Source organism: Typopeltis vanoorti, chromosome 14, assembly GCF_054136105.1.
Source record: "Typopeltis vanoorti isolate ZY-2024b chromosome 14, IOZ_Tvanoo_1.0, whole genome shotgun sequence".
Classification (NCBI taxonomy): domain Eukaryota; kingdom Metazoa; phylum Arthropoda; class Arachnida; order Uropygi; family Thelyphonidae; genus Typopeltis; species Typopeltis vanoorti.
Genome location: NC_143562.1, coordinates 62807823 through 62831148, shown reverse-complemented (window position 1 = coordinate 62831148; position 23326 = coordinate 62807823). Strand labels below are relative to the sequence as shown.

Here is a 23326-nt window from a genome sequence, read left to right as displayed (position 1 = left end):
CCACCATCATAGATATATTGGATATCTATGATGGCAGTTAATGACACAAAGTATTAGTTCAATCAAGTTTTTAAATAAAACATTTCATTTAACAATAAAATAAAATTTATATTATTATAATAACGGCTATTATAGCCTGTTTTTGTTTAGGAGTGTCCCTTATTTTAAATACATTGGCTATTATTACTCAAAAAAGGGGTATATATATTTTAGGGCATTATGAGTGAGTATAGAAGGCAATTATAGCAGAATAAAAGAGGTGGAAAAATTTTGTACATACCTTGTTTTGATTCCAGGATGTCTTCCAATTTCATGATCCTGCTTAAGGTTGTTTATAAAGAGGGGGGGAGGAGGAGGAAGGGAGCGTGGGGGTGTGTTTTGACGGAAAATAAATTTGAAAACCCGGGTTATGTATTAATAATATATATATATATATATATATATATTATTGTGTTTAGGGGCGCATTTTGTGGGGGGGGGGGGAAGGAGAGAAGGAGAAGGGTTTACTTATGTGGAAACTGGGGCAGGGGAGGGGGTTAACGGGGTGCGGACCGTTTCAGTGGACTGACCATCATCGGAACTTTTTCGAAATGAGTGTAGGGCTATGTCAAGACTGTAAGTTGAATCTGTCAAAATAAGGGCATTTGTTGTCGCTAAATGGCCGGAGGTATGGCTTAATTTGTAAGTTCTGGATTGTCCAACATTCGGAAAATTAGGTAGGGGCGGTGGACGTTCCGAATGTTGGACGATCCAGAACTTACAAATTAAGCCATACCTCCGGCCATTTAGCGACAACAAATGCCCTTATTTTGACAGATTCAACTTACAGTCTTGACATAGCCCTACACTCATTCCAAAAAAGTTCCAATGATGGTCAGTCGATCGAAACGGTCCGCACTCCGTTAACCCCCTCCCCTGCCCCACTCTCCACATAAGTAAACTTTTTCCTTTCTCTCCTTCCCCCCCACAAAATGCACCCCTAAACACTATATATTTATATATGTATTATTAATACATAACCAGGGTTTCCAAATTTATTTTCCCACATCAACCCCCCCCCCCCCCATAAACAACCTTAAGCAGGATCATGAAATTGGAAGACATCCTGGAATACAAAATTTTTCCACCTCTTTTATTCTGCTATAATTGCCTTCTATACTCACCCATAATGCCCTAAAATATACATACCCCTTTTTTGAGTAATAATAACCAATGTATTTAAAATAAGGGACACTCCTAAACAAAAACAGGCTATAATAGCCGTTATAATATAATAGAGATCACTTAAAGATAAACTACCAGATACACCCACAGAAAAAATGGACATTTCAGTACCCAGTGAAAGTAAACTAAACTTACCAACTGACTAACACATCAGACATATTGAATGCTCTACCAGAGGAAGAGATGAACACTGGCCATTCATACTTCCCCAAAACAATTGATAAATATAACAAAGGTAAGTCCTCAACCTCATGAAAACCAGACAAGTCTACAAAATCAAAACAACAGGACAATTTGTACAATGAACTGTCAAGGATTTCACCAGAATATCTATGATATCAAGATTTTGTTGCAGAAACACAAACCTTTCTGTTTCTGACTTAAGACCCAATGAGGACCCTACCTTTAGGGATTTCACTGTTGTATGCAAGGATAGAACTGGAGGAGGTCCTGCTCATGGAGGAGTAGCTATCCTATTGGGCGGTCATATTCCTGTCCATCAAGTCCAACTTAATACTTCTCTGGAAGCAGTAGCGATTCGCTTCACCGTGGGATTTCTTATTATAGTATGTTCAATTTATTTACCACCAAGTGCTGAGTTAAATGAAATTGATCTTGATAACCTTATCTCGCAACTTCCTGAACCCATACTTTTGATGGGCGACTTTAATGGTCACAATACTATATGGGGTAGTGCCAACACTAATAGACGAGGTCGAATCATTGAAAGAATTCTTGATAATAATAACCTCTCCCTTTTAAATAATAAACTCAATACTTTTTTCCATATGCCTACCCGTTCATATTCTGCAATCGATCTTACAATCTGCTCCCCTTCCATTCTTCCACTGCTCACGTGGGACGTTGAAGAGAACATATATTATTATTATTAAGAGAGATCTCCAGGAAGTCAGAGACTCACCAGCTATCATACTTATTCTTGAATTCATTCACACTGCTTGCACTCACAACATCCAATGGCAATCCATTCTAATCAAGCACCACCCTCTGAGAGAAAAATCTAATATTCCAAATATATAGACGTGATCACTTTCCTGTTCTCTGCATAATGTCTTCACAGGAACCATGTTCACCCACATGGATACCTATATGGAAAATGGACCAGGCTGACTGGAACACTTTCATCTTGCAAAATTTAATGCTGATGCCATCAGTCAAACGCCTATCAATGAAGTGGTAAAATATATAACAGAATGCATTGTCCAGGTAGCAACAGCCTCCATCCCAAAAACATCATTTCAGTTTCCACTCTATCCAAAGCCTTGGTGGAATCCAGAATGTCAGACAGCCAAAAAACACCAACACAGAGCATGGAATATATTTTGTAGATATCCCACCACATCAAACCTTATAGCTTTCAAGCGCGCTCGAGCCAAAGCATGCTATGTGAGGCATCAGAGTCAAAAACAATCATGGATCCAATATACTACATCAATTAATCAGATGACCAGTCCAAAAATTGTATGGGATAAAATCCAGAAAATGAAAGGCAGATATAGAACACATTTTTTGTAAGATCCTTAGACTATAATGGAAGTGTTATTGCTGATCCCAAAGCCACTGCAGACACTGGGAGAAAATTTTGTCAGAATCTCAGCGACAGCTTCATATCATCCTGAATTTTTAATTCTGAAAGAACAGCAAGAAAAACAAAGGCTAAAATTTTCTACCAATGTTCTTGAGCCATACAATCAACCATTTATTAAGGAGGAACTAAAAAAAGCTCTCCTACTATCTCACCTTAGTGCAGTAGGGCCTGATGATATTCATTATAAAATGATAAAACATCTACCATCATCTTCTATGGGTTTCCTTCTCTTACTATACAACAGAATACCTGCAGAGGAAGAGTTTCCAAATTCTTGGCATAAGTCAATTGTCATTGCTATCCTAAAACCAGGGAAAGATCCAACACGAGTAAATAATTATCAACCCATTGCTCTGACCAGCTGTCTTTGTAAGATACTAGAGAAAATGATTAATGCCAGATTTCTCTGCTATTTAGAAAGCAACAATCTTCTCTCCAATACACAATGGGTTCTGTAGACATCGCTCAACTTTAGACCATTTGGTTCATTTAGAAACTTGTATAAAAGATGCATTTCTGAAGCAAGAACACCCTGTTTCAGTTTTTTTTTGACATGGAAAAAGCTTATGACACAACCTGGAGATATGGCATATTAAAAGACTTGTATAAACTGAGTCTTAAAGGACAGCTTCCTGTATTTATTAAAAACTTTCTTTCCTGGCGAATTTTCCAAGTCAGAGTGGGAAACATGCTATCTCGATCATATCATCAAGAACAGGGTGTTCCCCAGGGCACTGTCTTAAGTGTGACACTTTTCGCTGTTAAAATTAACTCAATCACCAACAGCTTCCTCCCACTGTAGATAATGCTCCATATGTTGATGACTTCACAATTTACTGCCCCTCCCATAACATGAGAGTAACTGAAAGACAACTTCAGCAAGCAATTGATCATGTTTCTCTGTGGGCTCTTAGTAATGGGTTTAGGTTTTCAACAGAAAAGTGTCTGCATACACCTCTGTTGAAAACGCACTCTTCATCCAGATCCTAAATTAAGAACGGGATGCACTATTATTCCAGTAACTACAGAAGCCAAGTTCTTGGGACTGACCTTTGACAGTAAACTTACATTTCTAGCACACATTCGTCAACCAAGAGAAAAGTGCAAGAGTGCGTTGAACCTTTTTCGCACTCTATCCATTACTGAGTGGGGTGCTGATCGAGCTTCATTGCTTCATCTTTATTATGCACTTATACGTTCAAAGCTGGATTATGGGTCTCAAGTCTATGGTTCTGCAACACAGAGTAATCTGCGATGGCTGGATTCCATCCATCATCAGGTATACGGATAGCTACTGGTGCCTTTCACACATCACCTACTCAGAGTCTTTATGTTGAAGCAAATGAACCAGCTCTATCACTTCGACGGAAACAGTTGTCTCTTAATTATGCCGTAAAGATAAAGTCTCTCCCAGATCATCCTACATGGACTAGTCTCTTTTCTCTGCATTGGGAAGCTCCATACCACACACTTCAAACTGCCATACATCCTTTTGGTATGCATGTTAAAGAGACTATGCAAGCTCTTGGTATAATTGACAACATTGCCTACGCTAAACATAACAGCATCCCTCCATGGCAGGTTTGCACACCATCCTGCAATCTCTCACTTTGTCAGCTACAAAAATCTCATACTCCATTAAACAATTGGAGGTAGACAGATTTCCTACAGAAATCTGTCTACCTCCAATTGTTTAATGCACACAGAGCAGCACACTCTGATTTCTTGCCTATCTATACTGATGCTTCAAGATCTAATACCTCTGTTGGCTGTGCTGCTGTGTTTCCTGACATTATTATCTCCAACCAGATCCTGCCTGATTGCAGTAATTATACAGCAGAGTTATATGCCATTCAGCTTGCACTTGTTCATACAAAAGAAAACTGCTACCAAAAGTATATAATTTATACAGACTCACTGAGCTCTTTACAGGCTATCTCCTCTCCTATGTAGTTAAGAAGTATTTGCATGAAGCAATGGCTGACTGTATACCTAGAGTCCGAATAATAAATCAAGTAGCGGTTAAATGGATGAATAACACCATTAAGCTTGAGCTGCAAAAAAAGAAACAACTATGGAGGGAATTTAAGGAGAAAGGTGACCGGCAGGCACATGAACGGTATAAAGCCCAGGCCAGAAGGGTAACAAGTGTGGTAAGAAAAGCAAAAAATGATTACGAAAGAACATTGGCCATGCAGGCTAAAGAGAATCCTAAACAGTTTTTTAGATATGTAGCAAGTAAAAGGAAAAATGTACATGGCAGAATGATTTTAAAGAATGCCGATGGTAGGGAGGTAACTGAATCAGTTGATATAGTTGAGTCACTGAGTGAGCACTTTGCAAGTATATATCATCCAGGTAGTGACATTGCAGAAACGAATAAACCAGTAGATTATACAGGAATTGTGGTGAATAAAGTGGAGGTGAGTAGTCTATTGCATAACCTCAATGTCAATACATCCGTGGGATTGGATGGTATACCAGCTCATGTCGTACGAGAAGCAGCTAAAGAATTGTCAGTACCCTTGACCATTTTGTTTAATTTGAGTCTCGGGTCTGGGTTAGTCCCAAGGGGGTGGAAAGAGGGGAAAATAGTTCCACTGCATAAAGGTGGTTCCAAGACTGCTGTTGTAAATTACCGACTGATTAGCATATCAGGAATCATTGTCAAGGTCTTAGAGAAATTAGTCAAGAAAAGAATATAGGATTGGATAGATGAAAATAGGATATTGTATGGGGGACAACATGGTTTTGTGAAGGGTAGATTATGCCTCAGTAACTTGCTCACGTTCTATAACACAGTGACGGCTGAACTGGATAGGGGTAATGGGTTTACAGTGATACTACTGGACCTTGCCAAGGCCTTTGACAGGATACCACATGGGGATAGATATAGGGTTGGTGAGATGGATAGGAGGGTGGTTGAAGGAGAGATACCAGAGAGTGGTTTATGCAGGAGTGGAGTCTAAAAGACGGCTTGTGACTAGTGGTGTGCAGCAGGGCTCTGTTCTTGGACCACTCCTTTTCAATTTGTTCATCAATGATATAGGAAAGGATTTGAGAGGAAGTGTTCACTTGTTTGCTGATGATGCAAAGTTGGGTAGAGCAATTGTGAGTGCACAGGATGTCAAAATGTTACAGGATGATTTGGATAGTTTGGAGGACTGGGCTAGGAAAAATAGATGTCAATTTAATGTGGCAAAGTGTAAGGTTATGCACTTTGGGGTGAAAAGAATAGCAGCAGTATATCGCATTGGTGGAACCGTACTCCAGGAGATTGATGAGGCCAGGGATTTGGGAGTGTTGGCGGATAGGGAATTGAAGTTTAGGGGGCACATTGCAAAAGTGACTAAATCAGCTCATCAAATCACTTGGCTTCTGAAAAATACTTTAACATGCAGAGACAAACAAGTTGTTGTTCCTCTGTATCGAGCCTTGATAAGACCCCACCTGGACTACTGTGCCCAGTTATGGGCACCAGGGTTTCTTCGTGATGGGGAGGAAGTGGAGAGGATCCAGATACAAGTGACCAAGATGATAGCAGGACTATGGAATGAAACCTTATGAGAACAGGTTGAAGATTTGTGGGCTGCAGAAATTGGTTGATAGGTGGAAAAGGGGTGATATGATTGAGACATTCAAATTACTGAAGGATTTCTACAAGATTGATCCAGAAGATATTTTTGAAAATATGACTGGTGGTGGGAGGACTAGGGGCCATGAATGGAAGCCGGGCAAGAGCGTGGTTGACAAGGGTGTTAGAGCTAGGTTTCTTACTTGGAGAGTGGTGAATGAGTGGAATAAGCTTCCAGAGTATGTTGTGGGTGCTACGACTGTGAATGAGTTCAAGACAAGGTATGATAGATACTGTATCAATGTCGAATAGTTGTTCTTGACATGATGTTAGGGCCTCCCTCGATGAGTCTGTCAACTCATTGGAGTTGCCCGGAACAATAATAATAATATGTATAATCCACATCCAGTACTTTATGAGGTGTTACACCTTTTTACAAAATGAAAATCCTTAATTTTGATGTTCAGCTGTGCTAGATTCTCAGCCACATTGGAATTAAGGGAAATGAGGCTGCAGATGCTAAATCAGTTCAAACTTTCTCCATGTACTGTTTGACAGTACCATATACAGACTACAGACAGTTTATACGATCAAAGCTAATTGCTCAATGGCAGTCATCATGGCAGGAAGCATAACAAACAAATTATATGACATTAAACCTGAAATTAAGCATTGGCATTCTAGTCAACGAATAAAGAGAAGAGAGGAAGTTGTTCTCACTAGGCTCTGCATAGGTCACAGTCATCTTACACATTCTTATTTAATGAGAGCTAATGATCCTCTCATGTGTGAAAAATGCAATACACATCTCACTATTTACTATATACCGGTAAAGTGCCAGCACTTTCCACGAGAGAGGAATGAAATTTTTGCATACCTGGCCCGACCATATACACTCATGCAGAATTCTGACAGACTTGGACAGATTGCACGATGTTTTTAAATTTTTACCAAGAATTAATTTATACAAACACATTTGACTGTAATTTTGTTTATATGTAAATACTGTATTGCTTCACTTAACCTTTGTATGTATATATTACAAAATATGTAATGTTTGTGATGTATATGTGCAGGAGTTGAGTACTAATGTATATATTATTCATTAGTTTAATTTTTGACCAATCATGTATTTCTATAGTCTTGTGTTACCTCGTAATTTTGTTAATATGTAAATACCACACTGCTAAACTTAATTTTTATGCATACATATTATAATAATTCCTTTTTAACTATGTATTAGTGTAATAACATTTGTTGTAATCTTATTAATAGTATTCTTCTATGTAGATACTGCATTCGTTGGTTTGGTGTTGTACTTGCATTTTGTTTATTAACTTGTATTGTTGTCTAATTATTTATTGCCTTAAATGCTGCAGTAATTTTTTTATATATAGGTACTGCATTGCCCAACTTAACTTTTGTGCATACATATTATTTACTATTTTTTTTTGACTAATTATGTATTGCTGTAGGACACCTTGTATATTTGTGTAACCATCTTGTAATTTTGTTTATATGTAGATACCACATTGCCAAATTTTATTTTTATACATGCATGGCTGTAAAAACATGTTATAATTTTAACTATATGTAGATACTGTATTCCTTGGTTTGTTGTCTTGTACATGCATTTTGTTTATTTAACTTGTATTGTTGACAATTTTGTACTGCTGTAACCTGTAACCTTGTGTGTTGCTGTACCCTCTGCAGCAATTCTGTTTCTATGTAGATGCTGCTTTGTGGAACCTAATTTTTGTACAGGCATATTGTTTACAATTTTCTTTAATTGTTTATGTATAGTTGTAACCTTAGTATGGCACAGTATGACCTTTGTAGTTTTTTTGTGCCAAATAAACCATAAACCAAACCCTTAATATACCATAAAGCCAAAGCTATCTGTTCCAAATGATGTGCTTAAAAATGTTGCATTTTTTTAAGCCAATAGCCAACCTCAGTAAAAAAAAGGTAACATAGTATATTCATTCCCACTTCTTTGATATACAACAGCTCTACAAAATTATTCCATCTCTTACACACCTCAAAAGACAGCCAAAGTACTAATAAAATATAACATTCACATATTTTTAAACCATACAAACTAACGATTATCCATTCTACAAAGGACAACTTCATCCTTTGACACATCACCAAGTATATGAAGTGCCTTGTGTCTGTAACTTCTTAACATGGCCAAACAAAAGAAACATGCATTATAGAAAGTCAAAATTGGCAGAACACACAGACACTTCTCAAAACATGATTAAATGGATGAATATTATAATACATAAAAGTAATTACCGTATTTGCCGGCATATAAGATGCACTTTTTTCTTTGAAAATAGGTCTGAAAAACAGGGTGCATCTTATACGCCGATACTCAGTTTATTACTTTCATTTCTGGAAATTTTCTCTGTTCCAAGTTATGCCATTTCTTTCTTGCTTCCTTGCGGTGTGTGAGAGTATTCCAGTTACTGGAATACATTATAGTATTCCAGTTATGGATGGATAACATTTGGTCTAGGTGCTCTGGCGGACTGTTGAAGAGGCTCGCCCTGCTAGTATGGGATCAGTTTCGTTCTCACAGAACAGATGTTAAAAATAAACCCATGGAATTGAAAACTCAGTTAGCTGTAATCCCAGGAGGCCTAACTAGTCAGCTTCAACCTTTAGATGTCTGTATTAATAAACCATTTAAGGGATTTATGAAGGAGAAGTGGAATCCAGAAGACTGCTGGATACAGTCTTCAGATTAGGTTACACCATCAGGAAGAAGCCTAGCATTTCACAAGTTTGTGAGTGGGTCAAAGCTTCATGGGATGCTGTGAAAACTGAGACAGTGGTTAAATCATTTAAGAAGTGTGGCATTAGTAATGCACTGGATACACCGAGGATAATTTATACAACAAATTGTGCTCTGTACCATTGTATGAGAACTCAGATTCTGATTTAGAAGCAGTTTCAAGTGTCTCTTATTTAGCTCTGGACATGAATTTCTGGGTTTTGACGAAGAAGATTAAAAGGTGGGTACTCTTTCCTAGTTAGATTAGGTGTTTATTGAAAGTAGACCTACTTATTACTTTATATTTGAAATATTGCAAATTCATTATAATATTCAGTGATCAAGTTTTTTTTCCTAAAAAATGTGTACAAAAAAGGGGGTGCGTCTTATATGCCGGCAAATACGGTAATTTATCAAAAAAAGAATTATTTTAAGACAACCCTCAGGCCAATGGTGTAGACCGCTTTAAATCCAACCCTGTAAAATACTGATAGGATGATAGTTTTTTTTGTCTGTTATTACAGCTGGGTGAGCTGTTTAAACAAGTATTGATTTTAATGCACTGTGTTCCATTGCACAATTTTTTGTTCAAAGGATGGAGGTTTGAAATCCAGTGAAACATCAGCAGCTTTTGTTTTCATAAAGTTGCGAATCAGTACTGTTAAATAAAATAAAATAAATTAACATGGAGGACTTATTTAAATTTCAACGTATGAATTGCTTCCATAACTTCAAAACACAAAATTTGTAATTTTGCATTTTGAAGGTATGGAAGTAATTTTCCAAAAGAAACAGTTTCTAAGTGCAATGCAATATAATTCAACATAAATGATGCACTATTTGTCTTTTATGGACTTTCAGCAAAAAAAGATGTCACAAGAATAAATAACAGATACCTAAACCTCTTTTGGTCCTGAATAGTATCTGCCCAACTGTACTTGAAAATTGTGCTTCAGAAACTAAAAGTTATATCTCTACACTCCATAGCAAAGCCAATATTCAGTCCATTCTAAAAAAAAAAAAACTATCCACACCTCTAATTTATTAACAGTGAACTTCACTACATGGAGACCAACTATTAAAGAATTTTATGTCTTTAGACCCATGAAAGTCTTCTGGCCTAAATACCCACTTTTGAAGATGTTTGGAGAAACCTATGTTGTTACTTTTGACATCTCCATTAACAGGCTTACTTTCTGCTCTCTGAAAGAAGGTAGCAGTTTTCTTTCTGGTCAATCACCACATCTTTGTCTCTTCAGACTTCTCTACCAAAGCAGTGTCCTAAGGATCTGTTCCACTTCTCACTCTCTTTTCCCCTATACATAAATCACTGTCTCTCACTGACCAATAAACCCATGCAGAGTTCTGCTGGTGATGGTCCACTTAACTCTGCCCACTTATTTGATAAACTTACAGCACATAATCACCATGCCTCAAGATCTTCATATCATTCTTCAACAAGATAAGGATAACCCCCATCACTTTTGTATGTTACTAAAATTTTGCCTTCTTCCTTGCAAAAGAAATCAACTCTCCTTCCCCTTCTCTCACATTTGATAATGGGCACATCACGAGACAAGATCTCGCTCTCTTCTTGGATCAACATTTTCCCTAAACTTTCCTGACATGAACATATCATATCAAGTTTCCTTAGGCCTTCTTTGGTATCCTTTACTGTTCAAGATCTTATTATCCACCCACCCAACTATTAGCCCAATACAAATCCCACATCCACCCAACCTTAAAATACTTTTTTTCATATCGATCAGAACATCAGAAATCTTCCTAAACTTCTTGGTGCAGTCCAGAAGAGGACAGTTCAGTCAATCAGTGATCTGTTCCACCTCACCTTCACCTATTTACCTTATGTTTTTTTTTTTTTTTTTTTTTTTTTTTTTTTTTTTACAGGTACTTCTGTGGATACTTCTGCTGAACTGATATTCTTAACTATGCTCTTTTCTAAGTCAGTAAAAACGTGAGCAGTGGCTGCTCATTGTCCAGATGAAAGACTATCAAACTTGCTCTCTTTCCCCTCTTTCATTTCATCTGTTCTCTGGAACAACCTTCAGCCATTCAAGAAAAATATTAATAAGTTTCTACTTCATTACTAAATCACTTAAGGAATTGAACAACACAGATAGGAATATAAATTAAATTATACTTTAATAAATATTTCAGATATTTCGGCAACGTCACGTGCACGTAGGCACTACAAAACAGTAACTGAGAATGAAGTAATGAAGCTATTGTTCTAAAAGTCCTGATGGTGCCCTCTAGTGGGCTAAGTAAGTGTTCTTGACCGTTGGGCTGAAGGTCTGCTGATGTAAGCTTCCCAAATTTGGGGCAGTTGCATACAACCAAATTTGTTGAGGTTTGGAGAGTTTCTTAAGCCTGAGACTGATTCCATAAATAGTCTTACGGATTTGTATTTGCTACGGTGTATTACTGTAGCTTTCTTCCAGCGTGTATCCAGAGCATGGTCTGCAAGACCAGAATGGCTGTACTTGTGAAAACGGATATAGTCCTCGTGTTCAGAAATCCTGATATTCGCTGTCCTGCCTGTTTGGCCAAAGTTTCTACTTCACTAATTGCTGTCCATACATAGCACTGGTGTGTTATAGGTTCTGCAACCACGTGTGTGTGTGGGGGGGGGGGGAGGAAGGAAGGAAACAATATAATGTATATATATCACATACTTGTTCCTATTGGCTAACAGAGATACTGTGAATTCAGTGCTTATATCATTATTATTACCACCAGAAACCTTGAGGGTGTCACTGACTTGTTCAGGTCCATATCACCTACAACAGATGTCATACCTATTTTTTGAATTCATTCACACTGCATGATTGATCATGCTGTACTGACCTGGGAAGTGGCTCAGCATGTAACCTTTTCTGAATGGAGCATTCATGTACTAAGCCACTTCCCAGGTCAGTACAGCATGATCAGTCATCAACCAGAGGTAAAATAGTCATATCTTTAACTGAAATCCCCTCTGACACTATAATTAGATCTAACACTTTTTGACCTTAAGTTCCTTTTGCCACGTGCTGCTCGAGGAAGAGGTCTTGCAACAGCTCAAGAAATTCAGTTTCATTCTGCTCATGATCCGTTACAACTTGAATAGCATATAAACCTTTAATCTATCACAGGGGTGGCCACAACGTGGCACGCAGCTCTTCACAATCTACCAGGAAAAAAGAAACAAGCTTACAAGCTCGTTACAGCCTCGCTATGCATACACTCACTTGCTCCCATACCATTGCATCGGTCAAAGGTTGTGGCTCTTCTAAGTCTTACCAGAATTATTTTGGCTCCAAAAAGATGCGTAGTTGGCCACCCCTGATCTATCAGTAAATCATTTACAGCTTTCAGAACATACAAATCACATATATAGTGGGCATATAGCAGCACTCAACGTTTTAAATGTCCCCCTTTTTTCCCCCACACGCCCAAAGTCTGTGAGGCCACATCAATGGCAGTGCACAACTTCCAATGGAAATGCTGCCACTGCTCGCTTCAAATCTACGTTCTGGCTGGAGATGCTCAGTGTCATTTGTTGCAGGTTACCCTCTCAAGCTGACCACAATTTGAAGTCCAATGGATTCAGATCGGGACTTCCAGACTGCCAATCAGATGGTGACGCGGTCAGGCACATTCGCCTCCAACCACTGTTGTGTGGTCCTTGCCTTGTGTGCAGGGGCTGAGTCCTGTTGGAAGGTCCACTGCCTACTACGAAACAAATTGTTCTGGGCTGTACTGCAAGTTCCAGCATGGTGTCTTGATACACTTTGGCAGAGTTTTTGACCCCTTTCTTGCAGAAATGCAACTTGGTTACCCCCCACCCACCCACACAAACCATCACTGATGTGGAATGATGACCTCCCTAAATCCTGGGGGTTATACCCAATCGTTTTGGTGGTTAAACAACTCTTCAGTGGTGAAAGTTGTCTCATCTGTGAAGAGGTTAGTTTTGTGTCTTGTTTGCATACTGCTTAGAAGTGCCTTTGATTTTATCACCCTCTGCCACATAAGTTGTGGTGTTAGGAAGTGTCCAGTAGAACGACAACAAGCTCTCATAACCAGGTCATCAGTTAGTACACATGACATCGCTCTCTGCAAAACATTCATCTCTTGTGAGATCACTTTCTGCATTTCACAGCACTCACAAGCTGTTGCATCCTAATGCAATGTGTCAACCTATTCTTTGGCAGTCAGATATATCTTCCATGTTGTTATAATGGCTAATAGTTCATTACACAAATATCCTGCTGATCCTGAGTAATTTTAGCATGTTGAAAATAACAGATGGCTGCATTCCAACCTTGTAAAGTGCTATTACAGCTACATAGTTCTCATAATCTCCCCCACTGAATGTTAACCCATATAGACAACTCTCTCTACTCTAGTGATAAACATGCAAATGTTGGCTGCACACAGTGCTGCTAATGGAACTGAGCTCACACAATTCTGTGGGCAGTGTACACTGAGTTGCAAGTGTATTAGAGTATACCAATGTAATAGCATGTTAGATTATCATGGAACTTCAAAACAGCTTTGATACACTGACTCCAGTGTTCCAGAAAACACTTCTGATATTCTGGTTCAAAAGGAAGATGGGCAGATATGACAAATTCCATAGCACCATTTGATCACACTGTTGGATCATCATAAACATCTTATTCCACCAAACCAAATTAAAGGAAATTATCAAAATTGTTGTGATTGTGCATAATTAGTTAATAGCTCTGAATTCTACTGATTTCTGTTATTTAGTGGTCTTTCTGGCCATATGAGATAACAGAAATCAGGATTTATCACTTTGTGTCACCTTTCTCCAGTCCTCTGATGTCCAACATTCATGTTCATAGGCTAATCTCAAGGAGCAGCAAAGGTGAGAGAAGGAACATCAGCATTTGAAAATACTAGATGCTTATGTATAGTACACTCAGATACACTTCCTTACAGCCCTTAGAATGACTTTACAATCCCTGTCAATCCTTCATCAGGATAAAGTGAGTAAAGAAACATCAATTAATCCTTTACTTTGCTGTAACATCTGAAACATTCTGTTGAACTTTTTGATCTTGTTTATCTGCCTTTTGCATCAACATTTCCAGTCACTGATTCAATATTTCCTGCACCATATTCTTTGATACCAAGATATGTTGGTATCGTGAATATACTAATAATGCCAGGTCCTTCTAGTAGGACAATTTCCAATATTCTTAGTTCCCACTAACATCCCATGTTTAAAGTCACTGTAGAGCTTATTTAATGATGGTGCCTGCTACTATCTGGTTCCATTTAATATGGGGAAGTTTCTAATATTTGCTCACAATGCATATTACTAGTTTTTACCGCTCCACCTTTTACATTAAAATGCATATCACTTGCTAAACGTGAAGAACAGAAAATTATCAAAATTATCAGCATTTGAAAATACTAGACACTTATGTAAAAAAAAAAAAAAAAATCAGCTAACACCTTTTTATTCCCATATAAGGAGTAGGCAAGGCTGTTTAGCCCTATCTAACTTTTGGAGACTGAGTGGGCAGTTCAATCTCCACTGGCAGCCAATCAGAGATAGCTGGCCCAAGGCTATCACTAATTAAGCAGCACGCAGTGAAGAGAGACAGCTCAACAACTGCTGCCATCTCGTGGTCCCTAATCCTAACACAATATATTTAATGTCTGAAATAATGTGGGTTCTACAGTCGATTTTCTTGAGTTTATGGGACGAAAAACCCGAGTTTCTGGGAGAAAAAAACCCGCTTGTCCGTGCGAGAGATCGACTAACTCGGGAACCAGTCGAAAAAAGGTTTAGAAAAATTTCCTCTAGTCGACGACTAGATTTGAAACAAAGTCTTCTTTTGTGCGGTCAAGCGCCGTGGTGTGCAAACGCCACAGTGACACTTATGTATAGTTAATTAAATCTGTGAATGTTTAAAAATAATAGTTGCTATTCCAAAAAAGGCAATATTAGAATTTATTTAGAAAAAATAATTTATGAGCCATATTTTACAAAAGCCTAGTCATATGCCAGCAAAAAAATATATATATACACACTTTTTGTTGTTTTAACTTGGCATTAGTAAGATGGGGTGTCACAGACCTCAAAGATATAGAAAGAAATAACTGCGACACCGCCAACTTACTAACGTCGGGTTAAGAAAGAAAGAGCTGTGGGTTGCACAAGGATCAAAGCTACATATAAGGGAATATAAAGAATTGCTCAGGACTTCTGACTGACCTAATGTCTGATCATAAACTTCACATGATGTGTCCCATTTAGTAGGTCTCCATCTGGATACTGAATGAACAATACAGAGATGCATTCTGAAATTTAGCCAAACAAACTGCATTCTGTATTGGCTTAAACAGAAAGAAAATGATGCCGCAACAAATGTCTTGCCAGTTGAGGCTCATCACTAAACTATAGGTTTACAACAAAAACTTCATGAATGAGAGTTGCATAAAAAAAATCCTCTAAGTGACATCACTAATTCTTTGTTTCTTAAACCACATTCAACTAGAATACAATGGCAATTTCTTGTCATCTATTCATGGCTCACTATAAATCCTCCTGCACTAACATTTTACTGAATAGTATTCTATTTTAAAAAAAAAAAGTTCTAAAGAAATAGGACCAGAATATCAAAGTTAAAATTTACAGTAAGGAATAAATTATAACAAGTCATTTCTATAAGAAATTAGTTATAACCACTGCATTTAATAAAAGAGCATACATTTAATTAATAATTAAAGAACAGAAAGATGCCATGCTCTTTTTTGATTCGCTTCCAACTTCAGAAATGAAATTACAATATTAAATACAGGTACAGCACTGATTTTCTGGCACTTTTGGTTCCCGAGTCTTGCTGGATTAGCCATTTTGGCAGACCATTAAATGTAAATTAATTTATTAAATGAAATGCACTAGTATAAATGATATGGTGCAAGTGAATATGGAATTGTGCTTATGCTTGACACCACCACCACTGTGAACTGACCCTTGCTTAGAAAACCTACCCAAGGTTAAATGTAATCAAAATAAGCTAAAACTTACTTAGAATCACCATCAAGTGCAGATGTAAATAATTAAGTGAGTGTGCATGCAAGCAATGCTATCTATGGTGGCTGCAGGAATTATAAGTGTGCCCTCAAAATTTTATCTGGATTAATCTCCCAACCGGCTGAGGTGATGAAATAGTGAGACCAAATTGCACTTCTCATTCATGTTATTCGATGGGTGTCAGAATCATATCCATATTTAGCTGGACATCTATAGACGTCATGGCCAGTTGGAATGTTAAAGGAGGTGCCAGATCATCTGCTGCTGGAAAATCAGTGGTGTACATGTAACTCCATACTTGCTATATATATGAATGAGATATACAGTATGAACAAATAACTTACTGGATTTGTTGCTACTTGCTGACACTGCTGTCTTAGATCCTCAAAGATATCTTGAAGAATTTGATGTTCTGGAGGAATAGGTCCTTTCTCTTTTGGTGGTTCAGGAATATTTACCTGTGGCTAAAATGGGGAAAAATAACATGAAGTAATCTACATATGATATAAACAGGGCTTCAGAAAAACAGCTTAAATCTACTAGTAACACAAAAATGTTACTTATCCAAGGTATAAGTCTACTTTATCTAAATATTGTTAATTCTCACTATACATGTAATTATACAGAAATAGGCTTTCCTTTAATGTGGTTTAAAATGTATGCCACAACACAGCTCAGTTTGGGTTTTCTTCTGTTTATTGTTCATAATGAAGAGTGAATTTATACAAATTATCTATAAACAATAATTTAATAGTAAACACAAATTCACAAAAACAAGCAAGTACATAGTATAGTATGCCCACAGATAAGAGACCCTTCGACACTTCTGTGCATGTCAAAAGAAGGAGAATCCATTTTGATAATAGGGTAATCATTCTGTATTGTGGGATGAGTATTTACTATTACAGGGTGGAAAAACTTCTCTTTTATAATCATTGTAGTTTTTAAAGTGGTAAATATTTTGCTTGTATAACAGTTGGAAAATGTTACATATAAAGCACGTGATTTCGCGTGTTGGTAATAAATTCGTACATTGCCTAATTTCTTTTCCCCCTTCAACATGAATTGACTCTTCTTGGCAGTCTTCCAACAACAGCTCTCACTTATATGGTTGGACATTACTTGTTCAACCACATAAGTACAAGATACTTGTATTTTTTTAAAAATAATAATTAAAAAGCATTTTCACATGTATGTAAACTTTTCAAGCATTTAATTACACTAAATTCATGCTGTGAGCTGTGAAAATAAGCTAAGGACAGTACTATATTACAATTGCACCTGCTTAAGGGATAAAGGTTAGAAGTGTGACACATTGTGGAGTATGCATGGGCGAGAAAAAAAAAAAAAACCACTGGTGTGAGAGAAATGAGGGGGGAAGGGAGATATGACAGCTTAAGTTTATCATGACTATTCATTTTTGTTTTTTTTTTAAGTCCTTTCATATAGAAAGGAAAATACAGTTCTGAACCTTAAAGGAGATAAAAGGACAGAAGCGAAGATGATTGGCTGTGACTTTTAGAGAAAATTAGTAACTAAATTTTTTGTAGCTACTTCTTCCTTTTCCTGATAAATTGGTGTTTGAACAGTTTTTCACTTAGCAACCTACACCATGCCTTCAAGATCTACTAAACTTAAGGATCCCTATATTATATTGCAATAATTTTCCAGCTGTTTTCTTAGGTGAAATCTGATATTCATCTAGTACTGACTGCTTCTCTTTATCCTAAATGCAACTTTGTCATCTTCATCCATTTTGTCTTCAAAAATCTGTCTTCCTCTATAAGTTCCAAATTAAAATTTGGTTCATATTATAGATGGTACAGTGAGAGTTCAACAGCAGATGTTTAGATTCAATCTTCTGACCACTGTTTTGAATTATGCAACAAAATCTATAATGAGTATGTTGCATAATTCAAAACAGTTGGTCAGAAGATCAAATCCAAATACTCCTGCTGTTGAGCTCTCACTGTACCATCTATAAAATGAACCAAAAATTAATTTTGAGCATATAGAGGAAGTGACAGAGAGAGAGATTTTTGAAGACAAAATGGATGAAGATGAAAAGGCTGCATTTAGGCTAAACTACTGTAGATGAATATCAGATTTCACCTAAGAAAACAGCTGGAAAATTACGGGGAATACAATATAGGAATCCTTAAATTTGGTGGGTCTTGAGAAGGCAAGGCATAGGTCGCTAAGTGAAAAACTGTTCAAAACACAAAAATTATATGGTGTAAATGACCTCATAGAGAGCAATATAATCGCTTATGTTGATGGTGGAAGTTAAAACTGAAGGATATAAGATGGTTTGAGATCTAAATGACAAGATTTATATTTAGGCAATAATTATCAGGAAATGGAAGGAGTAGCTATGTATTCAACACTAAACACAAAGATAACCTTCTATATAGGAGAAAGTTACAATTAAAGTGATCGCATAAAACATTAAAATGGGAAATTAGAAAAGGAGACTTATTTTGCTTCTGACATTTACGTCTGGTATAAATTCCACATGGAGATAGTTGTTGAACATTTTTTTTTTTTGAAAGTATAAACTTCTACTGGTTTCACATCAATTGTGGTAACTTAGAAGGGGGGGGGGGGGGTGGATATGCAGACATCAGTGAGACAGTTGAGTGTAAGAATGTATATAATGTACCCGATCCAGCACTAAGGACAAAAAATGGGAATGGGACATTTAGAATAACGCATCAAGATAGGGGTGGGACAAAGAGATCACTGCATTTCATGTATACTAATGCCAGGAGTATTAGGAACAAGAAGGAAGAACTTTTGGCCTTCATTGGCTCTTCCTGGCCACAGGTTATTGGCATTAGTGAAACATGACTGACAGAAGATGATATAGTTAGTGGGATAGAATGTGTAGGTTATAGTGTGTTTAGGAGGGACATGGGGGGGGGGGTGTTATTGATGATAGCTGATGAACTGCAGCCAAGGAGAAATGAAGTTGTATCGCAGGATAGTGAAAGAAGCTCATTTGAGGCTATTTGGTGTGAGATTAAGACTGGCAGAATAAAATATACAGTTGGGTGCTGCTATAGACCAGGTGATGGAATAGATGGTGGAGATAGTATGCATAAACAAATTGATGAAATGAGTGGAAGGAGGGTAATTATTATGGGGAATTTCAACTATGGTAACATTGATTGGAACGAGGGGAGGACACATGTGAGGAAGGAAATGGATTTTATTCAATTATTAAGGGATAACTATCTGAGACAGCATATAATTGAAAATACTAGGGGGTGTGAGAGTGCTTGACCTGGTAATAGCATCTCAGAATTTGACTATAATATGAATGTAATGAATATGACCATACTGCCACCTATTGGTGAGAGTGATCATAAGCTCTTGACCTGGGAGGTGGCTAAAGGTGTGGAATTTTCAATTAAGACAGGGTATATGTGGAATTACCATGCTGGCGAGTATGACGAGCTTAGGAGACTGCTTGGATCAGTGCCATGGCATGTACAACTGCAAGAGCTGGACATCGATAGAGCATGGGAAGTGGTCAAGGAGCATTTACAGGAGGTTATGGCTGATTGTATACCTAGGGTCCAAATAGTAAAACAAGTAGGGGTTAAATGGATGAATAACACCATTAAGCTTGAGCTGCAAAAAAAGAAACAACTGTGGAGGGAATTTAAAGCGAAAGGTGACCTGCAGGCACATGAACGGTATAAAGCACAGGCCAGAAGGATAACGAGTGTGGTAAGAAAACCAAAAGCGAATTATGAAAGGAAACTAGCTATGCAAGCTAAAGAGAATCCTAAACAGTTCTTTCAATATCCTGCAAGCAAAAAAGTACACTGCAGAATGATTTTAAGGAATGACGATGGTAAGGAGGTCACTGAATCAGTCGATATAGTGGAGTTACTGAGCGCGCACTTTGCAAAAGTATATCATCCAGGTGGTGACATTGAAAAAATGAAGGAACCATTAGTTTATACGGGAATTGTGATGAATGAATTGGAGGTGAATAGTCTATTACAGAACCTTAATGTGAATACATCTGTGGGATTGGATGGTATAACGGCACGGATCTTGCGTGAAGCGGCTAAGGAATTATCAGTGCCCGTGACCATGTTGTTTAATCTGAGTCTCAGGTCTGGATTGGTCCTAAAAGTGTGGAAAGAGGGGGAAATAGTTTCACTGCATAAAGGAGGATCCAAGACTATGGTAGCAAATTACCGACCGATCAGCATATTAGGAGTCGTTGTCAAGGTCTTGGAGAAAGTAGTCAACGGAAAAATACAGGAATGGATTGATGAAAATGAGATACTGTACAGGGGACAGCATGGCTTTGTGAAGGGTAGATCATGCCTCAGTAACTTGTTCAAGTTTTATAACAAGGTGACAGCTGATCTGGATAAGGGTAATGGGTTTACAGTGATACTGCTGGACCTGGCAAAGGCTTTTGACAGGATACCACATGGAATTCTAATCCGTAAACTACAACATATTGGAATGGATATAGGGTTGGTGAGATGGATAGGTGGGTGGTTGATGGAGAGATATCAAAGAGTAGTTTATTCAGGAGTAGAGTCCAAAAGACGGCCTGTGACTAGTGGTGTGCTGCAGGGTTCTGTTCTTGGACCACTGCTGTTTAATCTGTTCATTAACAATATAGGGAAGGATCTAAGTGGAGCAGTTCATTTGTTCACTGATGATGCAAAGTTAGGTAGGGCGATAGTGAATGCAGAAGATGTCAAAATCTTGCAGGATGACTTGGATAGATTGGAGTTCTGGACTAAGGAGAATGGATGTCAATTTAATGTGACAAAATGTAAGGTTATGCATTTTAGGGTGAAAAGATTAGCAGCAGTATACCACATTGGTGGAACTGTACTCCAGGAGATTGATGAGGCCAGGGACTTGGGAGTGTTGGTGGATAGGGAGATGAAGTTTAGGGGGCACACTGCAAAAGTAGCTAAATCAGCTCATCAACTCACTTGGTTGTTGAAAAATACTTTGACGAGCAGAGACAAGCAAGTTATTGTACCTCTGTACTGAGCCTTGATAAGACCTCATCTCGACTACTGTGCCCAGATTTGGTCACCTCAGTTCCTTCTTGATGGGGAGGAGGTGGAGAGGATCCAGAGGCGGGTGACTAAGATGATAGCAGGTCTATGGAATGAACCATATGAGAACAGGTTGAAGATTTGTGGGTTGCAGAAACTAGTTGATAGGCGGAAAAGGAGAGATATGATTGAGACATTTAAATTGCTAAAGGGATTCTATAGGATTAATTCAGAGGATATTTTTGAGATCAGGACTAGTGGTGGGAGAACTAGGGGACACCTATGGAAGCTGGGCAAGAGTGTGGTTAGCAGGGGTGTTAGAGCTGGGTTCTTTACTTTAAGAGTGGTAAATGAGTGGAATAAGCTGCAAGAGTCTGTTGTGGGTGCTATGATGGTGAGTGAGTTCAAGGCAAGGTATGATAGATACTGTGAGTATATCATATAGTTGTGTGGACATGATGTTTAGGGCCTCCCTCGATGAGTCTAAGGACTCCCTGGAGTTGCCCGAAATAATAATAATAATAACTTCAAGATAGTAACAGTGCCTGTTACTGTGATTTGCTAGTTGCTTAACTCATATTTTTTTGCTTCATAATGAAGTGTACTGTATGTGAAACTAGTAAACAAACTCAACAAAACTGTTTAACAAACAATCTTTATGTGGAATTTACACCATCTGTCCAAAAAGAAACCGAACTTTTCGAAAATAGAAGAAACTAGTGGAGTCACCTGTTGTATCATTTTGTTGTCAAAAGCAGCATTAGTTTCGTGTCAACAATTTGTGACATTTGTTTCATTAGAAGCCGAGTTATAGTGCCAAGAGTGACAGTGTGTTTTGACGAATGGTCAGAAAATGAGTTTCAAACAGAGAGGTGCGATTGACTTTTGTGTTAAACTTGGTAAAAGTTTTACCGAAATGCATCAAATGCTTCAAAAAGCATACGGTGACGAATGCTTATTACGTACTCAAGTTTATGAGTGGTTTAAGCGATTTTTAAGTGGTCGTGAGACACTTGAGGACGACGAAAAGCCGGCCTGTCCAAAAACTGAACTGAGCGAAATTAACATCCAAAAACTGAACTGAGCGAAATTAACATCCAAAAAGTGCGTGATTTCATCAAAGAAAACCTAAAATTGTCTGTGAAATTGATTGAAGACGAATTGGGGATTCCAAAATAAACTGTGCACAACATTTTGACTGAGAGTTTGGGCCTTTGTAAATTGAATTCGCGATTTGTTCCCCACAAGTTGACCGACAACCAAAAAATGTATAAAATTGAAAACTGCAAGGACCTCATTCAAGGGGGACTCAAACTTCCTTGAAACGATCGTTACTGCAAAACGTAGTATTTTGAGTATGAGCCCGAAACAAAGCACCAGAGTGCTGAGTGGAAACCACCAGAAGAAGGGCATCTGAAAAAAAGTCACTTGGAGAAGTCAAAAGTAAAGACACTGGTGATTTGTTTCTATGATTCCAAGGGCATTATCCACAAAGAATTCATTCCGCCTGGCCAAATGGTCAATGGCGAGTTTTATCCCGAAGTTTTGAAGCAATTGATAGCGAGAATTCGTCATATATGACATGAATATCATGATGCATGCAGCTGGTCAGTTTTGCATAATAATACACCATCTCATCGTTCGAACATTGTGAGACAGTTTTTGAACAAAAACCAAGTTTGTGTGTTGGATCACTCACCGTATTCACCTGATTTAACACCCCGTGGCTTCTTTCTCTTCCCCCGATTTCATTTGCCGATAAAAGGAAAGCGATACGACACCAATGAAAACGTTTGAGTGGCAGTAACCACACCCCTCAACAGTATCCCAAAAACTGATATTAAAAACTCATTTAACGAATTAATTGACCATGCCAAATACTATCAAAGCTGAGGGAGAGTATATTGATTGAGATAAATGATTTTTATAATTATAATTGGCCTGTGTTTTATTTTCTATCAAAAGTTCAGTTTCTTTTTGGACAGAGGGTGTATACTGGACTTAAATGTTCAAA

At 37.8% G+C, this 23326-nt stretch overlaps 1 protein-coding gene across 3 annotated transcripts in view; it reads right to left on the bottom strand.

The window, feature by feature from the left end:
- Sec31 (COPII coat complex component secretory 31) overlaps positions 1-23326 on the bottom strand; it is a 486555-nt gene that overhangs the window by 5723 nt on the left and 457506 nt on the right. For all 3 annotated transcript variants that reach the window (XM_090403344.1, XM_090403343.1, XM_090403345.1), the window contains exon 25: positions 16612-16731. In XM_090403344.1, the coding sequence (XP_090259470.1) occupies positions 16612-16731 (120 nt within the window). The remainder of the gene's footprint in view (positions 1-16611; positions 16732-23326) is intronic.